This window comes from Penicillium nucicola (genome assembly GCF_028828085.1).
Source record: "Penicillium nucicola strain IBT 29836 chromosome Unknown utg000010l, whole genome shotgun sequence".
Taxonomy (NCBI): domain Eukaryota; kingdom Fungi; phylum Ascomycota; class Eurotiomycetes; order Eurotiales; family Aspergillaceae; genus Penicillium; species Penicillium nucicola.
In genome coordinates this window covers 5,102,822-5,129,214 of record NW_026643134.1, presented here as the reverse complement: position 1 = coordinate 5,129,214, position 26,393 = coordinate 5,102,822, and the positions used below count along the sequence as shown (strand labels likewise).

General features: G+C 49.0%; 11 protein-coding genes across 11 annotated transcripts; 6 read left to right on the top strand and 5 right to left on the bottom strand.

The window, feature by feature from the left end:
- Positions 1-557: 557 nt before the first annotated feature.
- N7511_010510 (uncharacterized protein) lies at positions 558-1,423 on the top strand (the record flags this gene model as incomplete). Its single annotated transcript, XM_057132887.1, has 2 exons — positions 558-975; positions 1,008-1,423. The coding sequence occupies 2 exons, from the start codon at positions 558-560 to the stop codon at positions 1,421-1,423; spliced, it is 834 nt and encodes a 277-aa protein (XP_056980875.1).
- Positions 1,424-1,983: 560 nt separating this feature from the next.
- N7511_010509 (flavin monoamine oxidase family protein) lies at positions 1,984-3,771 on the top strand (the record flags this gene model as incomplete). The annotated part of the gene is made up of 4 exons (XM_057132886.1): positions 1,984-2,109; positions 2,195-2,232; positions 2,350-2,738; positions 2,801-3,771. The coding sequence occupies 4 exons, from the start codon at positions 1,984-1,986 to the stop codon at positions 3,769-3,771; spliced, it is 1,524 nt and encodes a 507-aa protein (XP_056980874.1).
- A 1,451-nt stretch (positions 3,772-5,222) lies between these two features.
- On the top strand, positions 5,223-6,001 carry N7511_010508 (anthrone oxygenase family protein; the record flags this gene model as incomplete). The annotated part of the gene is made up of 2 exons (XM_057132885.1): positions 5,223-5,283; positions 5,439-6,001. The coding sequence occupies 2 exons, from the start codon at positions 5,223-5,225 to the stop codon at positions 5,999-6,001; spliced, it is 624 nt and encodes a 207-aa protein (XP_056980873.1).
- Positions 6,002-6,258: 257 nt separating this feature from the next.
- Positions 6,259-7,816, bottom strand: N7511_010507 (pex2/pex10/pex12 family protein; the record flags this gene model as incomplete). Its single annotated transcript, XM_057132884.1, has 3 exons — positions 6,259-7,128; positions 7,179-7,442; positions 7,508-7,816. The coding sequence occupies 3 exons, from the start codon at positions 7,814-7,816 to the stop codon at positions 6,259-6,261; spliced, it is 1,443 nt and encodes a 480-aa protein (XP_056980872.1).
- A 982-nt stretch (positions 7,817-8,798) lies between these two features.
- On the top strand, positions 8,799-10,267 carry N7511_010506 (acid phosphatase PHOa; the record flags this gene model as incomplete). Its single annotated transcript, XM_057132883.1, has 3 exons — positions 8,799-8,984; positions 9,038-9,099; positions 9,151-10,267. 3 exons carry the CDS (start codon positions 8,799-8,801, stop codon positions 10,265-10,267), a joined length of 1,365 nt encoding a protein of 454 aa, XP_056980871.1.
- A 278-nt stretch (positions 10,268-10,545) lies between these two features.
- N7511_010505 (aldehyde dehydrogenase family protein) lies at positions 10,546-12,174 on the bottom strand (the record flags this gene model as incomplete). The annotated part of the gene is made up of 4 exons (XM_057132882.1): positions 10,546-11,439; positions 11,494-11,927; positions 11,981-12,050; positions 12,115-12,174. 4 exons carry the CDS (start codon positions 12,172-12,174, stop codon positions 10,546-10,548), a joined length of 1,458 nt encoding a protein of 485 aa, XP_056980870.1.
- Positions 12,175-12,734: 560 nt separating this feature from the next.
- On the bottom strand, positions 12,735-13,226 carry N7511_010504 (uncharacterized protein; the record flags this gene model as incomplete). The annotated part of the gene is made up of 3 exons (XM_057132881.1): positions 12,735-12,867; positions 12,925-13,069; positions 13,127-13,226. 3 exons carry the CDS (start codon positions 13,224-13,226, stop codon positions 12,735-12,737), a joined length of 378 nt encoding a protein of 125 aa, XP_056980869.1.
- A 593-nt stretch (positions 13,227-13,819) lies between these two features.
- N7511_010503 (putative importin 11) lies at positions 13,820-17,307 on the top strand (the record flags this gene model as incomplete). The annotated part of the gene is made up of 6 exons (XM_057132880.1): positions 13,820-13,984; positions 14,046-14,335; positions 14,386-15,401; positions 15,457-15,929; positions 15,986-16,174; positions 16,231-17,307. The coding sequence occupies 6 exons, from the start codon at positions 13,820-13,822 to the stop codon at positions 17,305-17,307; spliced, it is 3,210 nt and encodes a 1,069-aa protein (XP_056980868.1).
- A 619-nt stretch (positions 17,308-17,926) lies between these two features.
- N7511_010502 (uncharacterized protein) lies at positions 17,927-19,975 on the bottom strand (the record flags this gene model as incomplete). The annotated part of the gene is made up of 7 exons (XM_057132879.1): positions 17,927-18,474; positions 18,528-18,928; positions 18,981-19,130; positions 19,182-19,399; positions 19,449-19,461; positions 19,529-19,628; positions 19,723-19,975. The coding sequence occupies 7 exons, from the start codon at positions 19,973-19,975 to the stop codon at positions 17,927-17,929; spliced, it is 1,683 nt and encodes a 560-aa protein (XP_056980867.1).
- Positions 19,976-22,359: 2,384 nt separating this feature from the next.
- N7511_010501 (cupin domain-containing protein) lies at positions 22,360-22,803 on the top strand (the record flags this gene model as incomplete). The annotated part of the gene is made up of 1 exon (XM_057132878.1): positions 22,360-22,803. The coding sequence occupies one exon, from the start codon at positions 22,360-22,362 to the stop codon at positions 22,801-22,803; it is 444 nt and encodes a 147-aa protein (XP_056980866.1).
- Positions 22,804-23,367: 564 nt separating this feature from the next.
- On the bottom strand, positions 23,368-24,745 carry exg1 (glucan 1,3-beta-glucosidase; the record flags this gene model as incomplete). The annotated part of the gene is made up of 3 exons (XM_057132877.1): positions 23,368-24,158; positions 24,211-24,590; positions 24,666-24,745. 3 exons carry the CDS (start codon positions 24,743-24,745, stop codon positions 23,368-23,370), a joined length of 1,251 nt encoding a protein of 416 aa, XP_056980865.1.
- Positions 24,746-26,393: the final 1,648 nt, after the last annotated feature.

Sequence of the window (26,393 nt, the reverse complement as noted above, 5' to 3'; positions counted from 1 at the left end):
ACCCTCTTGTATAGTTCGAAGTCACCAAAGAAAAGCTTGGGCGAAATTGAGGGCCGATTCGCCCCTGTGCAGTAAACACTATTTGTGATCCACACGTTTACGAATCTTAGGCCAGTTTATCAATGATGCCACGAGTCATTGGGCCGAAATAGCACGGGGCAGTAGAGGCCATGACAATGAATGCTAAGAATAGGCCCGAACTATAGGTTAGGATATAGTATAAGAAAGGGCAATGATAGGAGAACCAGAAAAGGAGACCAACTGGGTCAGAGCAACGTGAAGCATAAGGATCGGGCAAATGTAAAAGGCAAAAAGGAACCCAAAAATGAAAGTGAAGAATTTGCTGTGAATCTGAAGCGGCTGAAAAGATCATCGGGGGATCCGGGCGGGATTGGCTCTGGGCCTCAACCTTTTTCTCCCCCCCCCCCTTCTACATCTTTGACCTCACCACTCCCCCCTATTCACTTCACCTTTGGCAGACAGGCTCTGCCATTTGCTCAGTTCTTTTTTCATGCCATGATGCCAAAGTGAATCTCGTTACCCCTGAAATTTACGACATGGAGCAAATGCGCCTGCGCCAAACTGACTCCGGTTCAGAAAAGGAGGACGTCATGGTCACTTTATCGCTTTCCCCCGAACCAACGGCACCCCCTCGGACCCGGTCCCCTTTGGCCCGATCCCATCTCCGCTCTCGATCGCTGGCGGGCATCCCGGGTATGCCGTCTATGACGCGCGCCTATTCCTCTCCAGGGCTGGACTCCCGGGGTCGGTACATCTTTATCAACGGTCGCGGGGCCGCCATCGATACAAAAAGGCTGCAGATGCGCTCTGAAGACCACGTCGAGACTCGCATGGGTTCCCTCAATATCTCCGAGACGATCTCAGAGAACGCAACGCTGGAAACAGTCCCCCGATCAACCTCCTCACAGTCCGGCTCTCCTGTCCTCATGGCGCAAACGTTCCCCCGCATTAGTCGTCTGCGTCCAACATCTCCCCTTCATCTACAGCCCCCGGTGGCTCTCCCGCACATTCCTCCCCTGTGCTTGGCTCCAAGTACAATGAATCATACCCGGTGAATTCTGCCTCCTCGGCCTCTTCAGTCTCCATTCCCTCAACTCCAACCAGCATGCGCTCTCGCAGCCCCAGCATCTCGTCCTTGGAAACAATCCCTGATATTCCAGATGCCGAAATTGAGGCGCTGGAAGAGGATCGCATTGCCCAGTTGAAAGCCGCAGCAGACGCAGCCGATGCGGCCAGTAATGCGAACCGGCGGCGCGGAGCTTCTGATACACCTGGCAACCTCACCACCATGCGTGGAGGAACTGGTACATATGCACCCCGCAGCGATAAGCGAAAGCGATGGAGTGTCTGCGGTGCCGAAAGACGTCAGGATCTCGACCTAGAGACCATCTGGGAAGATTGAATGGACATCTACTTGTCACCTCTCGGTCCATTCATGTCTGCACCTACAACTATCCCATCCGATTACATGCACGCATTGTTCCTGTGGAGTTGATCTCCGCCACTGAATCTTGCCTTTCTGGTCTCCGGCGCTTTTTCCCATTCTCTGAACTTCCTTGATACCCTTCATTTTACCTCTGACCCGTACATACCCCTTCCGGCCTTGTTTTCAAAAGGCGCTTCTCGCCCAGGAGTTCTATGGCAGTTCATGCCGTCTTCAATTTTCCCCTGCTACGGCAGATTTGACCCAGTGCATGTTTACTATTTCTATGTATTATGCTGGCCATAATTCAATTATCCTCGATTCAATGTAACTCAATTCAATTGAGCATTCAACTGCAAATGTGACCTGTTCTCGAGTATACTCTGTAGACTTCCGTATGCAAGTCAATGTGGGCCATATGAAGGTCTGATAGGCCAATCACATCCCCTGATAGCGGAAATCTTCAACTTCAAACAGTTTCCATGTTATTCCCAAGTCGATATCGAGCTTTCAACTCTTCCCTCAAATTCTTCCATACCATGACACGACTCCCACATGTCGGCATCATCGGCGCAGGCCTCTCAGGCCTCCGCTGCGCCGATATCCTTATCCAAAACGGAGCCCACGTAACAATCCTAGAAGCCAGAGATCGCATTGGCGGAAGAGTATGTGCAGTCCACTATCTACCGTATCACCTGCATGAAACTCGAGAACTGTACGAGCTAACGCACTGGACTTGTTGTCGCTTAGGTGCACCAATCATCGGTCGGGTCCCATGTGGTCGATCTGTATGTACATTCACCCCTGCACATCTTATCGTGCTATGCCAAGGCGAAGGCCTGCATCCGGATGCCTTTTGCCTGGTCACATCGACTGGCAATCATAAGCTGACTGTGATTCACCAGGGGCCCAAATTGGATTCATGGCGCGGGAGAGAATCCTATCATGGATATCGCGAAAGCGACGGGGGCGATTATGTATGATCCCGAGGGTGGGATTGTCAAATTCTCCCGTGAAGGTGGCCTGATTGATGATGCAGTTACGAGTAGGGTCGAGAACTTTGTTTGGACTACCATCTCGGAAGCTTTCCAGTATAGTAATCAGCATGGCGATAGTATCCCCGCTGAAAAGAGTCTACTGGACTTTTTCAACGAGAAAGTTGGAAAATCTGGTCTCCCAGAGACAGAGAAAGCACTTGTCCTTGATGCATGCAAGCTCTGGGGTGCGTATGTTGGTGAGCCTACTGAAAGGCAGAGTTTGAGGTTCTTCCGGCTGGAGGAATGCGTTGATGGGAGTATGTGTACATTTTTCTGTCTTTTGATATACCGGGCTCGATTGTTAACGTGATATTCGCAGGCAACTTTGTCGTGGCATCGACATATAAGCGAATTCTCGAGCATGTCTCGAAGAACGCAACAGCAAAAGCTGATATTCACTTGAACGAGCCAGTCGTGAACATCAATGCCCCTCAACGCGATGATGAACCCTCAACGCCGCACCAAGTCACCGTGAAAACAGCCACGGGAAAAACATACACCTTCGACGAGGTAGTCGTGACGTGCCCACTGGGCTGGCTCAAACAAAACATAACGGCATTCAACCCAGCACTTCCGCCCCGCCTCCTCGAAGCAATCAACAACATCTCTTATGGACGACTCGAAAAGGTTTACGTGACATTCCCCCAAGCATGGTGGCACATCGACCCAACCGCTCCCCAAACGAAATCTCAACTCCAGAAAAATACAGTCGTTGCCCAATTCCTCGAACCAACTTACACGCCACACCCCCCAAGCACAGAGTGGAACCAAGAATGCCTCAGCTTGGCCTCACTGCCCGCTGGGACATCCCATCCAACTCTCCTTTTCTATACCTACGGCGAAGGCGGCGCGGCAATCATCAACAGAATCTCGCACCTCGACCCTCAATCTCCGGAATACAAAGACATACTCATGAAAACACTGGAACCATTCTACTCCCGGCTACCAGGTTACGATGCCACGTCAGGTGACTGTCTGCCGTCTGCTATGCTCGCGACGCAGTGGCAGAAGGATGAGTATGCGGGTCATGGGTCGTATTGTAATTTCCAGGTTGGGGTTGCGGCGGCGGATCGTGATATTGAAGTTCTTCGGGATGGGGGTGGGAGTGGGCGGCTGAGAGGGTTGTGGTTTGCTGGTGAGCATACTGCACCTTTTGTTGCGCTTGGGACTACTACTGGGGCTTATTGGAGTGGGGAGAGAGTTGCTAAGCGTGTTTGTGAATTGAGGGGATTGGAGGGTGTTGGGGTTGATATTGGTGTTGGTGATGAGTTGCCATCTGGGGCATTGTAAATGGTTGAATATAGGTATACGTTGAGGTTAAAGAGTGTATATGAAGCATGTGCACCAGTTTGATGAGAACGGCGGAGGCTGATACAGTTCGCTAGATGATATTCATCAAAGTATATAGGAGAACGCGATGCCGTGTCAAGACCCTGCAATTGGACTAATTACCGCTTGTCAATGACCAGATTGGGCCATTTGGAATGATATAAAGAAGGGTCGTAAGAGTATGAAGACATCGACAGTTTGTTACCGCATTGTATGCCACCTAGATATTCACGCACCCCAGGGTAAACACCACCACCTCAACGGAAGTTGGTTAAATTCTACTTGGTACTCAAATCATACTGAAACAAGACCTCCAAAAAGACCTCCAAAAAACGTTAAAAAAAAGCGTCAGTGATTACCTTCATGTAAGCCCGCACGTTCTGCGCAATAAAAGACGAATAGGGAAAGCAGCTAGTTAGAAATATTTCAACTGCTCATCGCCAAACAGAATGTTAGACTGTTTCTAGACCACCACTCGCGAGATTTCCCAGACGCCTAGGACGTCGTCGTGTTAGTGCAATCGTAGAACGATGATAGGGGTGCAGTAAACAAACTGGAAACTATGAAGAAAGCTCTCCAGCAGCTCGGAATACCTTGTAATAAGTATACCATTCCCACTTCCAACCAAACACCCGGGTGGAGCCTCAGTGACGCGCTACAGGACACACATTGCACACAAAATGCCAGCGTTTATCATTGCTTTCCTCATCCGTCTCTAAATCGGTACGGCGCTGTCCCCGGAGGTTGACATGGATACTGACCTTGATCAGGAGCATGGCGAACACGGCGGAAGCCACGGTGGTGACCTGCGCCGCCCTCGAGGGCCAGCTAACCGCAATCACGCTAGACGAGCCAGCCGTCTACTTGCCGTGTGAGCAAGGGCTTCATGACTGAACACCAGTAGTGGGCCCTGGATGTTGAGTTCGAAGCGATCAAGGGTACTTTTTGCGCGGGCCGAGGGCTTAGAAATCGACGAGATCCTTAACATAGATCTGGAAAGTTTTCGTGTAGGATGAGCTGACTCGAAGTGTACAAGAGTAGTTGTACCTGTATGAAGCGAAGCTGGAGCCGCGCCTGCTGTCAAATCCCCAATTTCTCGCCCATTAGACGTAAATTCAACTCCGAGCGACCGACCTCGGACAACTCGGTGATCTGCAAACCCCGGAACTACTCTGATCATCGATATCCAGAGATCTGACGTGTAGTGGAACTGTCGAAAATCAGGTGGGTTGAATGCAAAGTCAGCAAACCCCAAAACCCGAAACCCGCAGAGCCCGACTCTAGAGCCGACGTCATACAATGCCATGAGCTTATGGCATGACTTCAAAGGTTAACTTAGGTATTTTTCCCAAGGTCTCTTGATATTCTCCCCTTTCCAACTCCCGTAATCCATTTACAACCACCCATCCAAAATGACATCAGACGTCCGAATCGCCCAAGCAATTGGGACTATTGGTTGCGCCGCTGCAGCAGGTACATACATCACCCTCTCCGGGGATATGGTCATATCCCCATATCCTCACGATATAACCTCCAACCAGTCATACACACCAAGCCATCTATATCATCAGATCTGATGCCAAAAACAAAACAAAATCAAAAAATCAACAAACTGACCAAAATTATAGGCGGAATAGCAACACTTTCAATACTCAACATCCCAAACCTAGCCCTGCCACCCCGCCACCCAGGCAACAAGACCTTAACCCAAGACACCGCACCGGGAACACCAACCGCACACCTAACACACCAATGGCTGGACCTGTACGACCGAGGCAAGAAGATCTTCCCAGGTATCGCAGGTGCCGCATCCCTAGCCAACCTATACGCAATGTGGTCGCTGCGTGATTCGCCAGCTCCGGCCCCTGCGCTCGTGGGGTCGAGCTGGTCCGGGGTTTATGCCATTGCTGTTGTTGTTACGATGTCTATTGCGCCGTTCACTGTGTTTGCCATGGGCAAGACTAATGGGCGGCTGAGGGCTCATGCTGTGCGTGGCGATGGGGCCGAGAGCGAGGGGACTGAGGGAATGGTTGTTGGGGCGAAGGAGGAGGCGAAGTGGGAGAAGGAGGATGGGGAGGTTCCGGCTTTGCTGAAGAAGTGGGCCAAGTTGAATTTGATTCGGGCTGTTTTCCCACTTGTTGGGGCTGGGATTGGGTTCTATGCGGCTGTTGGTTCTTGGGTTCTTCCCTAGGGCTGAGGTGTGAGGAATTCTTGCTCTGCGGTATACCGGTATACCAGTATTCCTGTGGGGTGGACTTTTTGTACGATTATATGCTTGTTTTTGGTTCAAATTGATTTGGGTATCTTTCGTTTCTATTGGTGTGAGTGAGTGCGCTATGTACGCGGCTGGCTTGGTGGTAACTATATAAACATGTAGAGAAGAGGAGTATGTATGTAGGTACGTTGAGTAGACACTGGGGTAATAAGCCGTGGATATTATGGCTGTCCTTATGACGACGCCGATTTGGTATCCCCGTTTGTTTCCGAGCCTTCGCCATCTTCCTTCTCAATGGTAGACCATTGGTTTGAGTGCTGAAGGGACTCATCGGCAGTGATCTCCTCTAGCGGGCTGGACTTCTCGGAACTCACTTGAGCGGGATCGATTTCACGAGCCTCATTTTGCTCTCCGTCGATGGCGAACCCGACAATCTTTCCTGAGCCAGGCTGGGAGCGGGCCTCCTCAAGAACATCGCCATTCCACGGCTGACACTTCTTGACGATCTCACCACAACGGAGACAAACCCATCCTTGGCCTTCTTCGCCTTCGAGTTTCTGCACAATGCATACAAAACAGTATATACAGCCACAAGGGACCGTCTCATATGGATTCGTGATGTCCGTCTGCGCAGATCCAGCGATGCCACCTGATGTGGAGGCTGCCATGACATCTGATTCAGTGGTGGTGGTTGGGTTCTGGTCACGGTAGCAGATCGCGCAAGTCCGTTCCAGGAGGAAGGCCAGCTCCCCTTGCTTTTCAGAAGGCTCATCATCATCACCGCTCGACTTGACAGACGACATCATCTTGCGCCAAGCGCGAGAAATCCACCGCCGCCAGCGACTGATTCCAACAAGAGGGAGAAGGAATAGGAGGAATTCGGTAAACGCATGCCACACAAGTTGCCGGTTCAGGTATTCAAATGAGACCTCCCGACTAGCTTGTGCAGATGGTGGAGTAAGGCGAATGCGGAGGATGCGATCAACCAAGGTGCGGTATCGGCCGTTCACGAGGAACACAAGGAAAGAGACAAAGGCGGCAATCGAGTGCGAGGTGGAGATTAAGTCCGTTAGTCTGGACAGCATGCGGATATCTTGCGATGGCTTGGTGACTGTCAGTATAGTAAGATCAATGGAGCACTCGAGCAACCAACCTCATCGTAACCACCTTCTTGTCCGATCAACCAACCCTCCCACTTGCCCCAGGCATATCGCCCTCCAACCGTCAATAGGCCATAAATGCTCTTCTGCAATTTCGTTGGAGACGAGTACACTGGACCCTTGCTGCGACTGTCGGTATACTGAAGGCCCTGCAGAGCTGCACCATATGACGCATTGTGGTCCCATATAGATAGCTTAAAAAGAATGGCGCGCAATGCGAACTGGATCTCGTGCGACCAATCTTCAGATATCGAAGACTATTGAATTTATCAGCAACCATCGCCACAATGCTTCAGCATATCGCCCAACTGCTCAAACATACCCCGAAGTATTTGAGGGCATCCCCGACTTGGCCTTTCATCAAGCCTAGCAGCTCCTCATCCAACAATTCGGCATCAACCTGTCCCACTCGGAACGCAGGTTTTGTGCCATCTCGCCCATTGACAGTATTCCATATCCGCCATCCAGAGCTCGGCAATCTGTTTAACGGGTATGGAAGACGCTGGACGGTAGCTGGGCTGATCGGAGCCGCCCGCTGTTGGGCTGCATGGCGGGTGCGCGCTTCGGCTTCTCGTTGACGGCGACGTTCAAGAACTCGCTCTTGTGCGGCGGCGAAGTTGGTAGAGCTCATCGTGAGATCATGGCGTGGATGTGGATAAGAGAGGAAGCACGGGGAAATGGGCGGAGTTCATACACGCTCGGTTCCCCAGACGGAGACCAGCCGAGGCATCTCACGTGACTGACCTATCTCGGTCATGTCACAATCGAGTTCCGAGGACTTGTCTGGACAAAGGAAGTGGGTAATGAAGATTCGGAGGCTTAGAAGTTTTGAATCGGACAATTCAATGTTGTGGTCAATCGGGACCCCGGGGAGGATCTTCGGCGTTTGATCAGCACGGCTCCGCGTCTTGATATATCATCAACTATTCCGCTGGTTCTTCACAACCAAAGAACTTTGAAATTCGTTGATTTATGGATACACATCCCATAACTAAATGAAATTGAAAGATCTGTTTCAATGGTCATTTTAGATTTAATAATGTCATCAGGAATCCAATTGAGAAGAAATAGCCCAGAAGGCATAAGTTCAAGAATTATCGTATTATCCTATGGCATGCTTCGAGGCAGCATAAAAGAACGAAAGTGTTCGGAATCAACAGCTCCAGTCCAATGGGCCTGAGACTGAGTGAAGCTATTCCCGGAAAGGGGTCAGCCCTATAAGGCAGAAGTTCAGCCATGACAGAAACAAGCTTCAGCCCTGGTTCTGGGAGGATTGACAGGGACAAACTGGTTGGACCAACCAGAGAGCTCCGTTATCCCATGTGCTCCTCCCTCTATATTCTCTCATAACATCCTAAACGAGAGATACCGACATGGTACTGGCCAGATGCTCAGAGACCCGAACGAAACACTGACAAGATGAGTGAGCCTCAAGTACTCACCAGGTATACTGTGTTCAAAGTCTACCATGTCACACGCACTGCATCACTCTGCTTTGGTTTTAAAAGAGACCTCTGCCAACTTTCCTCTTTCTTCTTCTTCCTCTGCCCTCCCAGTTTCCACAGTTGCTTCTTCTTCCATCGTGACGTTAGTTTCCACTAGCTTCCATCAAAATGATGACCATCATCGCGTATGTCTTGGCTGTGGCCATCTCGGCCATGGCTCAGATTGCCACGGTTTCTGAGCCTGCTCTGTCCGCGATCCATGCTGCGGCTGCTACCATCAAGCCTCAGGTGACCACCTCTGACGTGAAGGGTCTAGTTTTTGATCGCTTCTACCAGGTCTGGTTGGAGAACATTGTACGTGATAGCACAACCAAAGGATGAGGACATTATGTCTGACTTGCTTCTAGGACTTTGAGGACTCTGCTGCGGATGAGAATATGAAATGGCTCGCCTCTCAGGGAATTCTGCTGTGAGTATTGTATCGATCAAACATGGCGACTCGGTCACTCATCTATCTCAGAACCAACTTTTATGCTGTAACCCACCCGTCTGAGCCCAACTACTGCGCTGCCGCTGGTGGTGACACATTCGGAATGGACAACGACGACTTTAAGCAGATGCCCGCCAACATCTCTTCTATTGCCGATCTTCTGGCCACTAAGAAGATCTCCTGGGCTGAGTATCAGGAGCACATCCCTCATGCCGGCTTCCAGGGAATGAACTACTCCAACCAGAAGACTCAAGCTCATGACTACGTCCGCAAGCATAACCCCATGGTACTCTATGACACTGTTGTCTCTGACGATAACCGTGCACGTTCGATCAAAAGCTTCAAAGACTTTGAACACGACCTCAAAGACAAGAAGCTTCCCCAATGGGCTTTCATTACTCCCAACATGACCAATGACGCCCATGACACCAACATTACTTTCGCCGCCAAGTGGGAGCGTCCATGGATTGCCAACCTGCTCAAGAATGAGTATTTCATGAAGGATACTGTGATTCTTCTGACTTTTGATGAAGATCAGCACTACGAGCATGACAACCGCATCTTCAGCGTGCTTGTCGGTGGTGCCATTCCCGAAAACCTTCAAGGCACAACCGACGATACCTTCTACACTCACTATTCGAGCATTGCAACTGTGTCTGCGAACTGGGGACTTCCATCTCTGGGCCGTTGGGATTGCGGTGCTAACATCTTCGATATTGTGGCCAAGAAGACTGGATACGTCAATTATCACGTCGACAAGACTCACCTGACACTCAACCAGACCTACCCAGGTCCCATGTCCATCGGTGATAAAGAGACTGGTCTCACCTCCAAGTTCCTGGCTGAGTGGCCCATTCCTCTCACCAAAGGTGACTGTTCGGCTGGCCATGGTATCTTGGACATTGTCAAGAAGACTTACGGCAATCTGACTGCGACTTTTAACTACACTAGCCCCTACCCTTGGGACTCCAGACACGATTACAATGTGAAGGTCACTGCCACTCGGAAGACAACCAACGCTTCCACATCGAGCAAGAAGAATGTGACATCTATTCCTACCGCCCACGTTGGCGCCGGATTCGCAGCCGCAGTTCCTAGCTTCTTTGTTGCTCTGAGCACTGTCCTGGCTATTATCTGCCTTTTCTAATTCATTTTCATACTCATAGCTTCCCAGCTGGTGCTCCCTGTGTCATGTATTCACATACTTTGACATCAATTCGAGTGACCACTGATGAGTGAGTCCTCACAGCCCCGAAAATAACACAAAAACCAAAAACACAGTGTCTTCAAAGACCAATACTTTGCTAGTTGGCTGTGAGCTACCAAAAATCAAAATTCATGATTTACTGAATCAAAAGTCTCCATCGTTGTAGACCATAGCGAGAAGTAAAACATATAGCCATTGATCTAATTCGCATTGAAATCTCACAAACGAGCCGCTGTCTTGATCAAAATAGTCTTGACCTCAAGGAAACTGTCCAGACTATGCAACAGACCTTCACGACCAGTGCCACTAGATTTGAAGCCTCCAAAAGGACAGTCCTTGGCACCAGTAGGACTAGTACAGTTGACACCAACAGTCCCAGCATCCAACGCCTTCGAAACTCTCACAGCCCGATCAAGATCCTTTGTAAATACAGAAGCATACAAACCAAACTCAGTGTTGTTCGCTTTGGCAATCGCCTCCTCCTCAGTAGAAAATGTATTAATGGCAACAACAGGCCCGAATACCTCTTCCTGCATCAACCGCGAATCCTCAGGAATACCCTCAAACACAGTCGGCTTAACAAACAAGCCATCTTTTGCATCTCCACCAATTGTCAATTTCCCATCCTTCTCCCCGATAGCAAGATATTCCTTGATCCGCTCATACTGAATCAAATCAACCTGTGGCCCATGACCAGTTGACGGATCCATAGGATCTCCCATCTTAACCGCCGCAAAGTGCTCACGGAAGGACTTGATGAATTCCTCCGCGATCGACTCGTGCACGTAGATCCGAGAATTGGCAACGCAGATCTGGCCGCTGTTGAACTGGATGCTAAATTGGGTTTGGGCGGCTGCCGAGGCGACATCTGCATCTGGGAACACAATTGCCGGCGATTTACCACCCAGTTCCATGTGGATGTGTTTCATGTTAGACTTTGCGGATGCAATTTGGATTTTACGCCCTGTTAGCGAGGAACCGGTGAAACTAATGCCTCGGACGCCCATGTGCGAGGCTAGAGTTGAGCCGCATGGCTCGCCGTGACCTGAGAGGATGTTGATGACGCCTGGTGGGAAGCCTGCTTTCTGGATTAATTTGGCCATGTACAGGGACTGTATAGTTGTTAGATGTAAGATGAACAGCGAGGGGGTTGGAGATGGACGAACTGTCAATGGCGCTTTCTCGCTACTTTTCAAGACAACTGTATTTCCAGCAGCCAGAGCGGGCGCCATTTTACCGGCAAACATGACAAGCGGGAAATTCCATGGAATGATAAGCGCCACCACGCCGAATGGTTGCTTAACGGTCAAGTTTAGATGGTCGGGGGTGTTGAGACTGGCTGTACCCTGTGCACTCCAGCCTGCGTCAGCGAAATAGCGGAAGTATTCGGCTGCCAGGCCGGGGTCGAAGAGTTGGGTTAATGGGCGACCGATACATAGGACCTCGAGTTTTGCTAGGTCTTCGTTTGACTCGAGGATGAGCTGAGATAGTTTGCGGAGGTAATGACCGCGTTGTTCCACGCCTAGGTCACGCCAGGCTGGGAAAGCTGCATTTGCAGCGGCTACGGCATCGTCGACGTCCTTGGTGTCGGCTTCCTGGACTTTTGGGTGCTTGTTAGGATTGTTCTGAGTGTGTGAAGGTGAATATAAGTACCTTCGGCGACAACCTCTTTGGTGTAGGGGTATACCACTTTGAAGGTTTTGTTACTGGACGATGGGCGAAACTAAATGGGTCAGTATAAGTTGTATATGAAAAACAAAATAAAAACAAAAGAGTTAATTGTCTACCTCGTTGTTGATAAACAGTCGAGTCTCAATAGATTTAAGATCAACGGCAGCGGATGCCATATTGGATAAAAAGTTTAATTAGATAGCTTAGAGATATGTTGAAGTTGAAAAATGATTTACAAAGAGGCACAGGGAAATCTGCTTTATAAATTCCCAACAGGACAGGGGTCAATGTTTCAACCAGGGCCCAGTTGTAAACCGATAATTGGATCAGCCCCAAAGTCGAGGTCTCCTCGATGTGAGGCGCCGAGATACAAGGATGCATGAAGGTAGCCTATAGTAACAAAAGTAGCATGCAATAACGATGCATGGTTGCAACGCTCACGAGAAAATGGCTTAGTCTGTCCAGGCTAGTGTCCCAGATATATGCTGATTGGGCTAACCGTATGCAAAGGCCAGAGCTATACGTGCGGGGTATGTTTGAGCTAGTCGGGGAGATGTCGGTCCGTGGGAATTAGTATATTTCATTGTACTTGTGCATGAAATTTATGAAGTTGGAGAAGTCTGATACCGCACTACATAATTGGTTGGTTATAGATTATAAATTGAAGTAAACGATATTTGATTCACGTTCCATTATCATAAGATGTCGTCAGGATATCAGGTTTGTATTGTACATTTTAATGAGCAATGCCACGGCGCTTCATGTCCTGCAAGTTCAGCGTATCCTGATCACCGGGGCGACTCTCGGAATCTTCCTTCACGCTGGTCTCGGGGCCACCGGCTCCCAGGAAGTGTTCGGCCTTGGGGAGTCTAGATGGAGATGACAGGTTAGCATGTTAATTAACAAAGGAGTATATTATATCTTACCTGTTACGGTCGTCACGAGTGCCACCCTCATCTTCGGGGATCTTGCGGTGGTCGCTACCGGAGGCAGTTGAGCCGGGGCCGTACTTCAAGCTAGTGGACTCGGAGAACTTCTTCTCGGCCATTTCATCGACACCGGATTCAAGAGCTAAGAGATCACTGTTAGCATGAAATAGAAGACATCAAGTACATCATGACATCTTACTTGAGTCACTCTTCTTGCCAAGACCCTGCTTGGCCTGGTAGGAGTTGAGGTCCTTCTCGGCCTGGAAGGCTGCGTGTTTGAGGTCCTCGACGTGTGCCATTGTGATTCGAATGAGAAGTTTGGATAATAATATGAGAGGAAGAAGAGACTGAAGAGAGAATAGATATGAACTTAGAACAGAAAATCACTGCGACTCTATAATGGTTTATATACCCTGTGCTGTTCACCACGATCAAGTTACAGTTGAGCCAGAAATTTCTGTTGCATCATGATACATCATAGGTAGGTCACAGAAAGAGAGAATCTAGATGATATTAATGGGTCTATGTCTCCATAACTGCCCAAAAACAAGGTTGTAGATCCCAGTTTGATAGACCCTTAGCAAGTTTGACATTCTGACTTCATTGTCTCCACCGAGAGATGCCCTAAGTCCATGTCCGCATTGGGACAGAAGGGTGGATCCAGCCCTAGGACAGTGCGGAATCGGAGGATCTATAATCCGGAGGCGGGGAGCATCGAAAGAGCTCCAAGGCGGTCTGTTGTCAGTCCCTTATCGCCAAACATCTTTGAAGGCGCGTTGTTTCCCTGTATATGGGTCCAAAGACACTTTCAGGTTCATGCTTCCAGTCCCAGAAGATTTCTTGAACAGTGCAGATCTCCACGGTCCATCTCAGTCGTTAAATCGCATCTGCCATGGCGTTCGCCATTGAAGTCGAGGGTCAGGCCAACCCATTGAGCGCCCATAATGTGTTGAATGCCCTAGTGCTTGCCGCAAGCTCTACACAGCATCAGGTCCAAACGGGAACCCAACAGCTCCAGAACTGGGAAAAACAGGGCATGTACTACACATACCTACAGGTATCAGCTCTGCACCCAGACAATTTATAGATCACGCGCTAATTTCTGGTTCGGCTTGCAGGACGTTTTCCTTGACCATTCCGTTCCCAATGAAGTCCGTTACCTCGCTATTATCCAGCTGAAAAATGGAATCGATAAATACTGGCGCAAAACAGCTGCAAAGTATGACATCGAACCCCCGCATGGAAGGCTACATGCTAACATCGATGCAAGTGCAATCAAAAAGGAAGAAAAAGAACAGATCAAGACCAGGGCCCTCGAAGCAGGAATTGTTGAGCCTGCTCCACTGCTGGCCCTCCATAACTCATTGATGATTGCCAAGATCTTGCGTTACGAGTTTCCACAGGATTGGTATGCATACCCATGCACTCATCAAGAACAATAATGCTAATTCCAACCAGGCCAGATGCCATGTCATCTGTTATCTCTTTCCTCCGATCCTCTACTCAATCTGGTGCCAACCCACTACAACTCTCCCGAACTCTCCTCATTTTATTGCAGATCATCAAAGAATTGTCTACAGCTCGGATTCAGCGAACACGACACAATCTTCAGTCTGTCTCCCCAGAGATATTCCAGCTACTGGGAGGAATATACGTGGACAGGCTTAACAGATGGGTTGCGACACTGGAGCAGGGTGGCGCTGGCGAAGAAGAGCTGCTGGAGACGCTCGATCAAAGCATGGTGTCTCTCAAAGTTCTTCGACGATTAATAATTGCTGGATTCGAGCAACCAAGCCGCAACCAGGAAGTGCAGAGTTTCTGGGTATTGACCCATTCCCACTTCAGCAAGTTCTTATCCTTTGTGGATGGGTCTGCCAAACTTCCCGAACCAGTTCATCGGGCTATTGAAAAGCACTTGCTGCAAATGTCCAAGCTGCATGTTGAAATGGCTAAGACGCATCCTGCATCTTTTGCCTTGCTACCAGATAGTATTTCCCTCGTCCAGTCGTACTGGTCATTGGTCATGAAGCTGGGAGAGAAATATGACAGCCTCGGTGCAGGTGATGAAGCCGAAGGGAAGTCGTTGGCAGAAAAGACCGGTCTCCGTGCTTTACTATTGATTCGTGCTTGCGCGAAAATGGCTTTCAATCCTGCTCAGACATTTAAATACCAGACTCCACAGGACAAGGAAGAGCGGAAACAATCCGTTGAGCTCATCAAGTCACAGCTCTTTACCGAGGACTTTGTCGTCAACGTTATGGAGCTCCTTGTCACGCAATTCTTCAGATTCCGCAACATCGATTTCCAGGAATGGGCAGACGAGCCCGAAGACTGGGAGAAGAGAGAGGAAGAGAACGCCGATGCTTGGGAGTTCTCTATCCGCTCTTGCTCTGAGAGACTTTTCCTTGACCTCGTCATTCACTTCAAAGAACTGCTTATTCCTCGACTCTTGAACGTGTTCTATTCCTTTGCGAGTAAGCTTTTACACCATGATCATGACGCGTACGACCTGCTAATTCTTGTTCTTAGACACCGAGAATCATAATGTGCTACTGAAGGATTCACTTTACTCTGCGATTGGCCTGGCAGCCGCTAGCCTGGAACAGCATTTGGATTTCAATGCTTTCTTGGAGCATACTATGGTTCCCGAGGTTCAATCCCAAGAACAGGAGTATAGGCTCCTCAGAAGGAGAATCGCCTTAGTACTTGGCCAGTGGGTCCCAGTCAAGCCGGGTGAACTTAACAGAAACGCCATTTACCAGATCTTCCAACACTTGCTTAATAACCAGGATCCTTTGAATGATCTAGTTGTTCGAATCACTGCGGGCCGGCAGCTTCGCAATGTTCTCGATCCTTACGAATTCTCTGCAGAAGGATTCATGCCGTTTGCACCCTCGATTTTAGCAAGTCTTATGTCTCTCGTTCAAGAAGTTGAATCATCAGAGACAAAGATGGGACTCTTGGAGACAGTTCGCGTAGCTGTTGTTAAAATGGAAGATAATGTAAGTATCTTTGTGTCACATCAGCAGCAAAGCCATAACTGTACTGACATGACCAGATTACACCCTTCTCCGACCAAATCCTGTCCTTGCTTCCTCCTCTTTGGGAGAGTTCTGGAGATGAGCACCTCATGAAACAGGCCATCCTTACTCTGCTTTCGTCTTTGATCCAATCATTGAAGCAGGAGTCTATCAGATACCACCCGTTGATTCTCCCTCTTATCCAAAGCTCAGTAGAGCCTGGCTCGGTAAGTCAACGTACCTTCATTCATGGCTTGACCCAATTCTCTAATATTCCATGCAGGAAACAATTATCTACCTTCTTGATGAGGCACTGGAATTATGGGCTGCCATAATTCAGTCTACACCATCTTCCGCCTCACCAGAAATACTATCACTTCTCCCATCTCTGTTCCCCATCATCGAAGATGCTACCGACAGTACTCCCCAGGCCCTGCAAATCGTTGAATCCTACATCTTCCTTGCGCCACAGGAAGTCTTGAGTGACCGGTTCCGCCACCAGATACTGGTGTCACTCGAGGCTGTGCTCAAGACAACAACGAAGCAACGGCTCGGTGTTATTCCACGGATAGTGGAGCTAATGATTCGCGCGGCTGAGACCGTTGATGGCGGCAGTGAAGCCACTTACAGCGTAGTATCTCGCTCTCTCGTGGATAGCTCATTCCTCTCATCCCTTCTAGAGGGTTTGTTCTCTGCCTACGAAGTCAGCCAAACCTCAGGACCCAACAGGAAAACCTCTCCAGTGTATGGTGCTATCGAAACCGATTATTATTCAGTGTTAGCACGCATTGCATTGGCAAATCCATCAATCTTCGCTTCATCGATCGCCGCCGCAACTCACTCTTCTGAGGAACATTCTCTCACATGGATTCTTACCGAATGGTTTTCGCACTACGATAACATCGGCAGTGTGAACCAGAAGAAACTCCATGCCCTCGGTCTCACTCAACTCTTGGCCCTACAAGGTGTTCAAACTGACCCTTCTCAACCCGCTCCTCCCCCGTCCTACATCCTTTCCCACCTTCAGTCCTACCTTAGCATGTGGACAGACCTCATCACCGAACTGGCAGATGGTGGCACAGATCCGAACGCCGACTATTTGGTGTATTGGAACGCACCAGCTGGATCGGAAACAGCAGTTGCCGAAAGCACAGAAGGAGTCGAACAGCCCGAATCGATTCGTCGCCGTGAATGGCAATCTGGTGATGTCATTCACCGCTTCACCATCCGAGACTTTGTTCGTCACAGACTCCAGGAGGTCATTGGTGCATGCGGTGGCGCCCAGCGATTCCAGGAAGAGTGGTTGGTGAACGTTGACACAGAAGTGGTCACGGCCTTCGGAGCCTTGGGATTACTCTGAACTTAGAATCTGCATTGTTTGCGAAGACGTTCATCCTGCAATATTTATTTGCATGATCCCCTTGCATTTGCATCCGGTTTTAATCGTTGAATCTGCTCGGTCACCTAGTCTCATCGATATTGCTGGGTTTTTTTTCCGCGTCCTTGTTGGCATTTTAGCTACATACCCCAATGCACAAGTCAATCTCAACTTCATCCAATAGTAGGTCTCCTACATGTCATGTGTAGTGTTATCTTTTTGTGTTTCTCTGGTCTTCTGTCGAGTGTCATTGTTGTATCTTGGTGTAAATATGGTCGGTCTGGTATATGCGTATATCTGGTGTTCAACCCCAACCAGTGATGCGTGAGCACTAGAATGGAAAGAGAAAGTCTATTGATGCAATATGATAATTTTTATTAACATGCGTATTCTATGCTATGTGCAGCGCAAATGCATTACTTTCAGTCAAATGAAAAAGAAAGAAAAAACGTCGCGCAGGGAAGACATCAATCGACACTGGAATGATTTACGTCTCCATGCGATAACCCAGTCCCAGCGGACATCATAAGCTCCGATGATTTTTTATAAGCAAACTCCCCCGGAGGTAAAAGGGGTTCACACAACACCAGCAACAAGCACCTTACATGGCCTGCTTTCCTTGAGTTTCAATGGGCAAGAAACACATTGCGACAAAGGAGGCCAAGATGAGAGCACCAGCGGCATAAATAGGCGCAATAGGATCAGTACTAGCATAAATGCCAATAATCGGAGCCATAAGACCAGCAATACGGTTCAAGCAGCTAGCAATACCGGACCCGGTACCTCTGTTGGGAGCAGGGAATACTTCGGGGGTATAGGCATACAAGACACCGTACATGATCATCTGGAAAAAGGATTCCAGGGCGGAGCAGACGAGCTGAATGTTGGGGTCCTTGGTAGCTGTGAAACAGAAGAGTAAGACGCCGGTGATGAGGGTTGAGGCGGCCATTGTGCCCTTTCGGCCGATGTATTTGATATCAACGGTGTACCAGCCAAGAAGCGGTCCCGGGATTCCGCAGACTGCTGTGATGGCGTAGTTGCGGTAGGTGATGTAGGTGGAGGAATTGGCGCTCAGGTATTGAGGGAGGAAGGCATTGAAAAGGGTGTAGCCCATTCCAATGCATGTCCAGCAGAACCAGATCAGGATTGCTGTTATGTCAGTTAGCATGGGCGAGACTTGATATAGGGAAGGTAATGCGTACTGGAAATGGCGAGGCGTCGAGTTCTGAACAAGGGCTTGATCTGTTGAACGGAGAATCTCTCAAGGGACCGTTTGATGATCTCTACGGTGGACAGAGATTGCTTTTTGTGCTCCTCGGGATATCCACCGATCTCGTTCATGATCTCCTCGGTGAGCCAGGTGGTGGTCTTGTTCTTGTGGGCAATTCCTTGCACGGCAGCCACAGCCTCATCCTGACGACCGCGGGAAACCAAGAACTTGGGGGACTCGTAAAGAGTGAAGAGGAAGAAACGGCAGAGGAACATGGCGAACGTGATAGCACCGAGTGTCAAGACGAGGTATCTCCAGCCCCAGTTGTCTGCCTTGGTACATGTTTCCATACTTTCACAAGAGAAGTTGGGAATGTAAGCCCAGGCAAGCATACTAAGATGGTATTAGTTTAGAGATCCAGGGCAAAATACGTCTTGGAACGAACCTGGCAATCAAAGTACCGACAGACCACCACGTAGCTAGACCACTCAGAATGTTGGTTGAATTGGGAGGCAGGCATTCCAAGAAGACAGCAGCATCAACGGGCAGGTTGCCACCAACTCCAAGACCCAAACAGGCATACAAAGCACATGTTCTGATTAACGAGTCAGCCAAAAGGTCTCAAAATACACTAGAGATAACATACCCAACCCAGTTAGGCCCACCTCCAGCGGCGAGACCAAAGGTTCCACAAATGCAAAGCGTCATGTTGAAAGCTGGACGTCTTCCAATAGCATCGGAGGCAATACCCCAGAACGAGGCACCAATGATCAAACCAACAAAGAGAGAGCATGTTGCGAATCGAGACTCATTTTCAGAGATACCAAATTCGGTGGCAATTGGGGTCAGGGTGAGGGCAACTCCCTGCATTTTATTAGTACACATTTAGAGCTTCAAGCAACACTGGTCATACCTGCAACCAAAGACTAGTAGAAAAATCCGGTTAGCAAAAGAATACCCCGAGAGTTTATACCAGAACTAATGCATGCTTACTTGTCGGCAACCCAACCCATTCCACAGAGCACGAACAGACCCCATTGGTAGCGTCCCATGCCAATGTCCTGGATTGCTCTGTTAATAATCTTTGCCTTGCCTATAAGTAAGTGTTAGGTCCGATATCAGGCGGAAGCAGTGTAAAAGATGCGAAATTCAAGCGTGACAAGATCCAGCTCGTTGGTAAGACATACGATCATAAACAGTATCATGGCCTGTGGCTTCGATATCAGCCATGATCTCGGCCCTGAGAGCTTCCAGCGTCAGTTCGCCAGTTGCCACGGAACCAGCAACGCCCTTTTCCTGAGAAGAGGATCGGTCGAGGCCAGAGTTGGAGTTGTCATTGGTGTAAGCATCTTTTGTTGCGGAGCCATGGGCAAGTGGAACGACAACCTCGGGGAATTGTCTCCGTTCCGAGTTGGAGAAAAGCTTTGTCCAATTCGGCATATTGATGTTTCGGTATCGCGACAGGGCAGCTGTAATTTGTAAGGTGCTTGGCAAAGTACTTAGTTGGCGCGACGGAAAAAGTAGTTCTGACGCTACTGGTTCGGCTTGTTGAATATAGCTCTTGCGTGAGGGCTAATACTACCGTTTCGCTTCTGGTATCTTGTTGCTGGGACTTTTCATGAATCTTGTTTGGCGCAATGGACAGAGAGTTGCAGGTGCAAGGGCTGATCGGATCCGAATTGCGAGGGACTGCCGGGAAATGCGCAATGGGGTATTGAAGCCGTATATGTTATCGAAATTGGCGCAACGGGATTGGTGACGCAACTAGATGCTGCTACTTTTGCGAGACTGTTGAGCGAGATCAAGCTTCTTTGCCAGTGAAACTATATATGCGGGGAGTGTTGTCAACGAGATTCTCGGGATGACTCGACGGAGTTGAGTCGGATGCAGTGCGAGACCAGCGAGAAACGCAAAAGCCACAGGCGAGGAATGTGCAGAAGACAAAGGATTAGAAAGTCGACTCTATTTTCCTGGGGAGGAAAGGAGGAGTTATAGCTCGCAGTGGTCCAGCGGGGAAAAGTGGAAATTACCAGCAGACCAAAAATTTCTTATGCCAAATGAAGAATTAGATAATTTGAAGGCAGTGAGTGTGGATCGGATATGAAGTCGGCCAACCATTCTGTGGTTCTTGGCCCTATGGGTCAAGCCTCCAGCCTCTGATGTATGCATATCACTAACTATACCCACCCTGGGGCCCACTGCACCATGCCATATTCAGTATCAAATTTGAAGTCTCTCGTGAGCGGTCCGCCAAGATCCCTAGGCGAAAACCGGATATTGAGCATGCGACACTTTTCCACGGAATTTCATGCACCGTAAAAGAACGGTCAACTGTTTGGGCAAGATATACTTCGGCCGATGCTGCCGCGTCCTGCATGGTGGCATGGCATATAACTAACTAAGCTCACCCGGGCGGCGTTTGGGGCGCCGCTCGGTGCCGTCTCCGGCGCATGGGGTTGGCCCACCGAGGGTCTTGCAGCGCTGAACCTCAAGCAGCACATCTTACATTATTGCATGAGATATGTTGCGGAGGCAGATGTCTAGGAAGAACATACGTAGTTCAATTATCTTAAATGATATCAAAGGCTATTGAGGGCTCCTGTGAACGCGCGAAAATTCTACGGCGGATAATTGATTTTCCGCTCATACTACATCAAGTTGCAAACGGCAGATTTATAACTATACCGAAGCATATCCAATTGATCAAGATTTTGGCACAGTCTGAAGTGTGCATCGTATTATGAAGGCCCTTTTTTGGAGTGACGACATTTGCCATAGGTTTATTGCATACTGTAGGGAGCTGCGGACGAGATAGGCTCAAGATACTGCTTAACTTAGTGTCCATAGAAACGTTAGTATGGTAAAGGACTCCTTTCTCTGGGAAGGGCAATCAGAAAGGGGATATTAGAGCAAGGGCAAGCGAATGGTAGTCAAGCAGCAGTGACGGGATGGCCCAGTTCCATAACTCAAAATCTAACTACTTGTTGTTAGCCGCCTTCTTGGCCTGTGAATTCTCAGCCGTGGAATTTTCCTTCACTAGACGGAAAAATTCAAAATGAGGGCCAGTTGAAAGGGCTGCCTCTGGAAACTGCAGGCTAACTTCATCGAGGAGAGGTTTGGTTTGCGCTAAATGACTTATTTTGATCCTTGCCATAGGCCTGAACGCGAGACAAAATCTCGAGTTTCTACCATGCCCAAGACAAGAGTCACAGAGGTTGCAAGACAACAGTGGAATGATGTGAAGGAAATATAATTTATCTTGCCTAGATTTCATTCGTCAAAGGCTAGTGGAAGCTGGGATAATGTAAATCCGGGGCTTATGTGCAACTGGACCAGTTCTTCGCCATACAAACGAATCTTGACCGTTAAAAATATTGCATGTCATTTATTCATACCAAAACTGGCCGCACATAAAGATGGGATCAAATGCCGCAATCTGATACTAGTCCTAATGTACAGGGTATACGACATGGCAGGCCTGAGAATAGAAAAGCCAAAAAACGCCATACTTATAAGACACATGTAAAAAAGAAGTAAGGCGTCCATCGGCGAACCAGTAAAATCACTCTTCAACTTCCAAGGTAGCCTCCCGATCACTCGTATTAGTCCGGACATCACCCAAAAGAGAAAGAGTTTCGTGCCCCGACATAGCCGTAGACTTCCGGCTCGAACATGATCTCCCATAATATCATCAAAACACTCTTCTATTCATATCCCAGAACCAGCATATTTTAGTTTCCACCATCTCCGTATTTAAAGCAACAATCCCGCCAATATCTCTCTCCCTCCAAACAACTTCTATCAACCGCAGCCTATCCCCCAAAATGGAGATATCCATCGAAGAAATCAACACTCGCTACCAAGAGCCAATAACCAAAGCAGCAGGTCAAGTTCCAGAAAACAAAACCACTCAAACCACCATCGACACACTAAAAATGATCCGACACATTGAAGGCGGCTACTTCGTCGAAACTGACCGCGACAAGCAACTCACGCTCAACGCCGCAGGCGAACAGCGTTCCATGTCGACTAGTATCTTCTACTTCATCACACCAAATACTCCGATCGGGGCTTTCCATCGCAATGCTAGTCGTACCGTGCACACCCTCCACCATGGACGGGGTGTCTACATTATTGTGGTTCCGTTGGGCCCCAATGGGAGTTTTGATGACTACCGCGTTGAGACGTTTGTTGTTGGACATGATATCGCTCAGGAGGAGAAGTTGCAGTGGATTGTTGAGGGGGCTGTTATAAAGCGAGTTTTTTGATCCCAGGAGATGACGGGGAATTGGGGAATAGTTCGGGTTTGCTTATTAGTGAGGTGAGGTTTGCCCCTATATCTTCGATTTCATGGGCTGTGAGGAAAGCTAATGGGAATAGACGGTTGTTCCGGGCTTTGATTACAAGGATCATGATTTCCTAGTGGCTGATACTTTCAAGTCTTGGGCTAGTCCGGAACTGTTCCAGCAGTTGCAGTGGCTAGTCAGAAAAGGGTAAACCTGCTGGATACCCCCTGGTTTTGGTTGTAAGCCGTTGCGTCTATGAGCAGCTCTGCCTACGATGAAGAATTACCAGGAATTCTATATGGAAGCAAAATGAATAAATTGTGAATGGTCAAAAGCGGGCGGGGCCTATTCAGCATGTCCCGGAAAAGAAAAGTAACATATACCCAAACACCAAAAAGACACAAGAATCCAACTTTCTCTCATGCGCGATCCCGGTAAACCAATTTAGAAACAAAGCAAACTCCTATCAAGCAATGATCAGAAGCATGCTTGATGCTTAAGTTCAAGAACGAATATAGCAAGGCACAAATGGTATAGCTAAGGCATTTAGCACTGGCCCGGGAATGCACGGCTGGTAACGGGGTTAGGGAAGATGCCGCCAGCGATCTGCTTCTGCATGTCCCATTCGGGGGCACCCTCGGTCTTCCAGGTCCAGTAGAGCCAGCCAGTACCGTGCTCATAGGCATCGAGTTGTCCCTCAATGAAGCGACGGATGTTGTTGCGCTCGTCATCAGTAAGAGTGTCAATGGATCCAACGGACTTGCCGTCACAGCTGCCGACAGCCTGGCTACCGGGGTAGGTTCCGTCATAGCGGGCGCCAACACCCTTTCCGTTGAGGTACTTGGCACAATCAGTCATGGCACCGGTCCATTCACCGACGACTGTCCACTTGTCCGAGGTCTGGACGTGGTCCTTGGAGAAGGAGCAGACATTCTGAACGTGAGCATTGATGTCCATGGAAAGAAGACCGCTGTCAAAGACTTCGTAGTGATGAGTATCCATCATCACGTACCAGACACCAGTGGACTCGCTCATGAAACCGTTCCATGACTCAGTGGGCATGAAGCCGTCGTGGAGGACAACAGTGGTGTCCTGGCTGGCCTTGCGGGCAGAGCCCCATGAGTCATAGTAGTACTGCTTGAGACCATCTTGATTGACGCCTCCAGGGATGTTGGGCTCGTTCAGAGCCTCAATGGCGGTAACGACATCTCCATCGTTACCATAGCGGGCAGCCAGAGCCTCCAGGGCATCCTTGGTATCGCTAACAGTGTTACCCTGTTGCCATTGGATCGCACCACGCTTACCGCTGTTGTCGAATCCGTTCTGTGATCCAGGAGCTGTGACAATGGTTAGAGATGAATATGTCAAATGGATATAAAATATACGAACCACCGTGCAGGTCGACCACGATCTTAAGGCCAGCGGCACGAGCCCAGCCGACAGCTTGGTCGAGGTACTCCAATTGGCCATCGACGTATTGATCTCCATCGAGATGTTTCAGAGCCCAGTAACCAACGGGAATTCTGACGTGGTTCATGCCAGTGGCGGCAATCTGAGTGAAGTCATCGGCAGTGATGAAGCTGCTCCAGTGCTCTGCCAGAAGAGCTCGGCATTGGTCGGCGCCAACAGTCGCACAGAGAGACCACTCATCAACAGCAGCATCGCCAGCTGCGTCAAAGATAGATGGAGTGATCCATGGCTCCAGCACCAGCCAGCCGCCAAGGTTGACGCCACGAACCTTCTGGGTACCGTAATCAAAGTTGAGGCTCCTATATATCAGAGTCAGTAACCATCATGTGAAATAATAGTCACATGCGGTAAAGGTAAAGGCAAGCATCACTTACACTGTCGGTGTGGCTTGTGCCAAGGCCGCCAAAAATGACAGGCCGAGGACCGCTTTCTTCTGTGAAGTCTTGGATGGCATACTGAAGATTCTAAACTTAGTCAGGCCCAAAAGTTAGGAGGTTGGGCTTCGGGAATGAGGAATGAATGATTTGTGTCAAATGGCATGGAGATCGACTGGTATAAGTAAACCTGAGTGGATTGATGGCTGAATAGGTAACCGGATGCAGGCAAACAAGAGGTGACTTGGGTGAGAACGGAAATCCCCACGAGGCTTGAAGCCAAAGTAACATACCTGGGCTGTAGACCTTTCCTATACCAGGTATAGATCACGCTGTTCGAGGGAACTGGGGAATGTGGATGTGCTGAAAGCGGCGGATCGTGGGACGGAGTCCTCTGGGGTCCGGGGTTAATAAAGACACAAAGGCTTTCTCTGACGGGTCAAGGTCGCAATGGCCGTTCCCTTCGATAGTGGAGTCTATGATTGTCGATTCCTGATGCCACACGGAAGTTCCAAGGTCACAAAAAATATGGATCAGGCCTGGAGAAAGAGGTTACGGGGAACCACCAAGTGGATCGAGATAGATGAGGAACCTGAGACAAGCAAATGAAGTCGATTTGAAAGCGGCAAGTTGGGTGTCGTCGTCATAATGTGGTTGGGAAAGCGCGGCCCGATATCTGGGGAAGTTATACTTCATTTTCTACACAATGTTCAATTTCCCCCTCTACCATTGTAATTCCGACCACATATTCCAACTGGGGCCAGACCTGCTCTTCTTTCTTGCTCGATCAAATACTTGATTTGATGGGGAACATAGCAAAGCTGTTTGCGGTGATCTCACATTCCAGTCGACATGTGGTTTGTCACGGAATGTCTTGGCATTGAAGAAGCACCGCTGGCTCGTCCAGTTTGAGTTTGCGTGATTAAGTATGGCTGTAATGGAGATCAACGGGAGATATCAAGTTCTTGATGCATGTTGATTGTTGAAGTTGGTGGGACAATCTTTGGAATATCATTCTGTGCCCCGATCTATCCACTTGAGAACGAGGTTGGACAGATTAAATTTCGGACATGTCTTTTCGAGACCTTCTGCAGCATTCCGCATAGACAAGATCTAGAATTTACTGTCCCTGATGATTTCTAGGCCTTGAGTGTACTTGTTTGAGTGTACTCGTGGGGTGTGAGGTATGTGACGTACATACACGAAGTGTCAGAAGCCCAACTCTACTTCCGTTCTCGGCAACAATTGCATTGTCCCCCGCCTTGTAGCGATGCCGCGAAGCTCAAGGTTGTGGCGCCCATCGTACCGCGCTTCATTTCTCCAGCCAATAGGTCAGAGTTACACCTTCATGGAGGTGGTATTGTCCAACGGGTCCCATCCATGATAATCCATGGCAGCCTGCTCTGTACACTGACGACTCGGGTAGAATTATGGGTCACCGCGTAGTACTTTGGTTCTATTCGAATTATTGGTGCGATCTTTGTAACCCTAGGGTTTCCTACAGTAGAGTGTCAAGGAATGTGAAGATTCTCGGAATGTGCACGTTTCACGGTTCACAGGGGTCCGAGCGCCCGGTCAACGGGCAAATCGATGTGGGTAAGGATTTGAGTGTTCGAGGCTTGAAGCAGCGAGCTCGTAATTATTGTCTTGGGCCTTTGGAATAAACAGCTTCGATTGAGAAAGGGATTTTATGTATGGAACATGCTTGAAATGTTATAATGTATAAGT